The sequence below is a fragment of the Lepidochelys olivacea genome (assembly GCF_965140295.1).
Source record: "Lepidochelys olivacea isolate rLepOli2 genome assembly, chromosome: 2".
NCBI lineage: Eukaryota > Metazoa > Chordata > Testudines > Cheloniidae > Lepidochelys > Lepidochelys olivacea.
The window spans coordinates 239,008,967-239,014,966 of NC_140412.1; the positions used below are offsets into that span (position 1 = coordinate 239,008,967).

The 6,000-nt window shown below is 41.0% G+C and overlaps 1 protein-coding gene across 2 annotated transcripts in view; it reads left to right on the top strand.

Moving 5' to 3' along the window:
* The window catches only part of WAC (WW domain containing adaptor with coiled-coil), a 114,774-nt gene extending 109,215 nt beyond the window's left edge, over positions 1–5,559 (top strand). For both annotated transcript variants that reach the window (XM_084618162.1, XM_084618161.1), the window contains exon 14: positions 4,563–5,559. In XM_084618162.1, coding sequence (XP_084474288.1) covers positions 4,563–4,632 — 70 coding nt within the window. In that variant the 3' untranslated portion in view covers positions 4,633–5,559. The remainder of the gene's footprint in view (positions 1–4,562) is intronic.
* The last annotated feature ends 441 nt before the right edge of the window (positions 5,560–6,000 follow it).

A 6,000-nucleotide genomic window follows, 5' to 3' on the forward strand; every position in this document is an offset into this window, starting at 1 on the left:
TAGCTGCGCACCAGGAACTTCTTGGTAGATCACTTCAGCAGGCCTTTCTCGTCTTGCCACGAGTGGTTGCCTCCATCTGGAGGCAGTCAGCATAATCTTCCAGAGGTGGGGGAACTCCCCATGTGGACCTGTTCGCATCCAGGCAGAACAGAAAATGCCACATGTTCTGTTTGATCTGGGGGATGGACAGTGGCTCCCTATCAGACGCCTTTCTCTTTCCGTAGTTGGGGGTGCTGATGTATGCCTTCCCGCAAGTCCTGTTGATTCACCCGGTCCTTGTGAAGATCAAGTAAAACAGGGCAAGAATTATCCTAGTAGCCCTGACGTGGCCTCGCCAGCACTGGTTCGGCACATTGCTGAGCCTTTCAGTAGCTGACCCACTGCAGCTGCCCCTCTGACCAGATCTGCTCTCCCAGAACCAAGTGGAGCCTTTTGCACCCGAACCTGGCAGCGCTGCACTTGACGGCTTGGCTACTGTATGGCTAAGTGCGGACAAATGGGCATGCTCAGCCCGTGTTCAGGCTGTACCCAGGTTTTGCTGGGTAGCAGGAAACCCTCCACCAGAGCAGCTTACCTGGCCAAACAGAAAAGGTTCATGTGCTGGGCCTCAGAAGAGCATGTCCGGGCTGAGCAGACTCCGCTGCAGGAGATCCTGGATTATCTGCTGCACCTCAAACTCTAAGGTTTGTCCCTGTCATCAGTCAAGGTCAACCTGGCCGCTGTCTTGGCTTTCCATCCCTCCCTGGGACCTGAATCTTGTGCTGTCAAGGCTCATCGGGCCTCCCTTTGAGTCTCTTGCTTCCTGCTCTCTCCTGGAAGGTTTCATTCCTGGTCGTGATAACGTCGGCCGCAGGGTATCTGAGATCAGGGCGCTTACTTCAGAACCGCCCTATATGGTCTTCTACAAGGATAAGGTCCAGTTGCGACCGCACCCAGCATTTCTGCCACGGTCGTTTCCCAGTTTCATACTGGCCTGAACATATACTTACCCGTCTTCTTTCCAAAGCCTCATACGTCAGATAAGAAGCACAGGTTACACACCCTGGACGTCAGGATGGCGCTGGCCTGCTACATAGATAGAACAAAGCCATTTCGTAAGTCAACGCAGCTGTTTGTTGTAGTGGCATATAGAACAAAAGGTTGCCCAATGTCTGCTCAGAGGATTTTGTCCTGGATCATGGCCTGCATTTGCCACTGCTGTGAGCTGGCGAAGGTGCCTTTGCCAGCAATCGTGAGGGCACACTTGACTAGGGCATAAGCGTTGTCAGTGGGCTTCCTAGCACAGGTTCCAATCCAAGAGATCTGTAGGGCCGCTACCTGGTCATCTGTCCACACGTTTTGTGTCTCATTATGCGCTTACCCAGCAAGCTGAGACGACGCTGGCTTTGGCAGAGCAGAGCTGCAAGACTGAACTCCGAGCCCAAATCTATGGACACTGCCTGAGAGTCACCTAGAATGGAATCGACATGGGCAACCACTCGAAGAAGGAAAAATGATTACCTACCATTACATAACTGTTGTTCTTAGAGATTTGTTGCTCATGTCCCTTTCATTACGCGTCCTCCTGCCCTCTGTCAGAGTTGTCGGCAAGAAGGAACTGAGAGGACGTAGGGCCAGCTGCGACTTGATATACCAACACATGAGCGCAGCACTCTAGGGAGCCCCATAGCTGGCCCTACGGATGCCACTAAGGCAAAAATCTCAGACAACCATGCACACACCTAGAATGAAATGGACATGAGCAACACATCTCGAAGAAAAACAGTTATGAAAAGGTAGGTAACCATTTTTTCCCTGATATACATTTTACGTATTTCCCACACAGATGCCTTTTGACAATCTCCAGTAAACAGATCAGCAATGCAATGTCTGTACATCTTTTTATTACATGGATAGAAAAGAAAAGCACTGGAATGGGTTACCTAGGGAGGTGGTGGAATCTCCTTCCTTAGATATTTTTAAGGTCAGGCTTGACAAAGCCCTGGCTGGGATGATTTAGTTGGGGATTGGTCCTGCTTTGAGCAGGGGGTTGGACTAGATGACCTCCTGTGGTCCCTTCCAACTCTGATATTCTATAATTTATGTATTGATTAGGTCTTGAGGCACAGCAAGTTGAGTTGCTCTTATTTGATCTCATAAGCTAAGTGAAGTTGGTTCTTGTCAATATTTGGATGAGACTTCCAAGAAGATTTCAAGATTCTTCAGTAAATACTGGTGATTTAGTATGTGACATTCTCACCTTTTGAGTAATTACTGGCTCATTGCCCTTGCACAATGCTGAGGACACTGAGCTATTAAAAATACCATCAGGATAAGATACAAAACTGAGGTCAATATTAGACCAGATGACGCTTTTTGTGATCAAGGAGGTTAGTCCTAGTTTCCTGTTTAACTTCCATTTGAATTCGGACTACTAAAATTCTCACTGCAGTTTCACTTGAATATATTGTTTTTCATTTTCTGTCCTAAACAGCTGTAGTGATGCTGTGCATTTGTTAAACAGATGCTGTGCTCTACATCAGAAATGGCTGCATTTCAGTGGTGCATGAAGTGATACCTGCATACAAAATGGGTAGTTTGTAAAATACTTTAAGATTTTCATGATGGACAGTTTTTTCTAAATTATTTTGCATTTGATTTTAAGTTAACTGGAGTAGTTTCTTTAAATCTTCTTATTGTGAATGGTTGTTTTGACAAACAATTTGGCTTCTCATGGCTGAAATAAAGCTTACAGGGATAATTTCTAGCCCATCTCTGGAGGAGTGTTTAAGCCCTTCATAAGGTAACAGTAAGAAGATTTAAAGAAATTACTCTAGTTAAATTAAAATCAAATGCAAAATTTAGAATAAACCCTGGACACTTAGGATTCAAGGTACATCTATAGCTGTAAGTGACACCTTGCTGTATTTACATGTTCCTAGGGAACTTTACATTGTTTTTTTATGCCAGCTTGCCTTTGCTGTCATCACAAAGGAATGGAAGAGATGGCACCGATGGCAAGTCCAGAAAAGGAAGCTTTGTGAAAGTCTGGGATTTTAAAAACTGATATATCTAATATATATGCATTCCACAATCTCTGGGTATTTGGATCTTTAGCCTGAGATACCGAAGAAAAACAAAATACGTAAATTCCTGTTTTTAAAAAACAAATCTGTGCTTCATCGCTAGGCAGAACAAGAGTTTGCCTCATGTATGTCTTTTGGAGCTTCAGGACACCTTTCCATTTTGGGAGTGTGTAAAGCAGCGCACTGTCAGACCAAACATTTCACAAGCACGTCCGTTATGTTTTAAACTGCATCTCTGGTTATTTGTCGTCTGCATTATAAGATATTAAGGTTCAAAGGGCAGTTATCTGAATTGCCCTTAATTGGATAAATTTAAAAAAAAAATTTACCAAAATTCTGCTGAAATAGCACGATTTCTCAGTATCTGTTAAAATGACTGCTGATTATGGAACATTTGTGTATAACAAGAGTTCATGATGATCTTTGTACCTGCATAATTCATTCAATCCCATTGCACTTCAGCACCAAGTTACAAAATATGCATTAGTTCTGAAAAAGCAGTGTCTAAACCGAAGGCACATGTAACTTGAGTTACTATTGATGTAAGTTCAGTAGAAGAAAATGCATTCTGTAATGGGGATGCCAACAAAATGGTTAGCCCTAAAAATTAAACAGTCATGAGAGCTTTTTTGTATTGCTGCCCGTAAGGATTCCATTGTTTTTCTTCTGGTATTTTGCCATACAGTAGAACACAAAAAACCTTTAAAAATGTTTCTGTTCTACCATGCCATGACTGTAAGAAAGTGTATAAGTTTAGAACTGATAGAATCGGTTGCATGATACATAAAGCCAGAAATATACTATAAAATTAAAATACACTTGGCCAAATATGTCTGGCCATTACAGCTGTGCTAAAAAAAATGAGAGCACATGAATAGCTCCTCCACTCCCAGCTTGTGGGTGAAGAGTAGGGTATGAAGAGTCTGGCCAGTGCTTCTGGCAGTACTCTGTCCAAGAGAGGGCATGTTTAGATGAGTGTGTTGCCATGCCCCTCCCCCACTGCACTGGCAGGGGGGCTGCTTGAGAGGGAGGTATCAGGATATTCCTTCATTAAAGGGCATAGTAAAGTTGTAGTCCAGCACCCATGATAGTACTCTGCCATATACAGGCATAATGCTTTTCTCTGTAGCATTCAAGTACTGAATATTGTCTTCTCTTGTGTTCCCTTGGACGTTAATTTAACTTACGTATATTAAGGTTAGGTGTCAACGTATGTTAATCGTATTTAGACCCAGTAATTTTATCCTTTTTAAAAAACAAAAATTAATCGAAGTACTTGAGATTTATGCAGTGACATTCTGTGGTAGCTATACTTCACCAAGGAGGATCTATCAGTCTAGCAGAGTTAAAGTCATGTGAAATGAATGTCTAGTTTGACTAAGGTGTCATTTAGGCATGGTTTTAACTGAAATGTTTGTGATTTATATTGAATATGAATATTAATCTAAGAAGATAATGAAAGTTCTTCTACTAATCTGATTCTATTTTGTCTTGCAGGATACTATTTTTGAGGCAACAAATTAAAGAACTTGAAAAGCTAAAGAATCAGAATTCCTTCATGGTGTGAAAAGTTGTGAATAATTGCACATAGTTTTGAGTACAGGAACTGTAAAACTGATTGCCCAGTCTTAACATTTTTGAGCTGCATTTGAGTAGACTTCGGACCATTGAGCTGGGCAAAAGAGATGAAAGGGGAAGGGGACAGGAGGGAGTCAATTCAAGGGGAAAGATACAAGGATGATTTGTAAAACCCTTGAAATGTAGATTTCTTGTAGATGTATTCTTCACGTTGTAAATATGTTTTGTAGAGTGAAGCCATGGGAAGCCATGTGTATCAGAGCTTAGACATCCAAAACTAATCAATGCTGAGTTGGCTAAATACCTAGCCTTTTACATGTAAACCTGTCTGCAAAATTAGCTTTCTTTTTTAGTTAATTTATCATTCAGAAATCTTGCATTTCCTAAAATTCAATGCGAGCGCCAGGCGATCTGTATGTAAGGCTGCAACAATTTGGAACAGTTTGGGTAATGTACAAAATATCATGAAACAACTGTTTCCACACTTGCACCGAATCAAGAGCAGTGCTTCTCCATTTCTGTTTTACAGAGAAACATTTTTCATTTTCTGTGTTCCATTTCCCCAAGAAATCCTAAATCTGATTTATCAGTTTTTTAATGCTTCTAATTTTCTCCTTTCTTAAGGCACTGTTGCTATGGCACTTTTTCTATAATCTTTTCATTCCTGTGTACAGTAGCTTAAAATTGCAGTGATTGAGCATAACCCACTGTTTGTATAAATTATTGAAACGTATTTCCATTTGCACCCTGTAAGAATGGTCTTATAGTACTGCTGGGCATGTGTGTTGAAAGTACATTACTTGCTCAAATATAAGGAAATAGCCCAATGAACATGTTAACATGGTTGTGGGAGGGGAAAGAGGAAAAAGCTAGTCAGATGTGAATTGTATCTGTTGTAATAAACATGTTAAAACAATGGAACACTGGTTTTCATTTCCTTTGGTCAGCGCATATTAGAATTTGGTCTATTTGGGGATTCTTTATCAGAACTATTCTTGTTGAACATTTTTGTACTTAATTGAAATAGTTTCTCAAGGGAGGTTTTGTTTAATACTTGTAAACAAGAAATTGTGTATAAAATATTTAATTAAATATAAAATTCAACAAGGATGATTAAGACACCGCCCCAACAGTTGTCATATGTTAACTCCTGGTTTACCTGTCTTGCTATTATGACATTTCATTTCGAAGGATGTTTGTGTTGTAGCTAACTGTTCAAGTCTGGTGCTGACTGCTGTTCTTAGCCATCACAAAACGCTGAACTTGTGTAATTGGAGCAACCCACTGTTTGAAAATGGTGGAAGAGCTCAGCTTTGTATATTGTTTCCTAAAGTATATTAAAAATAAAAAAAAGAAA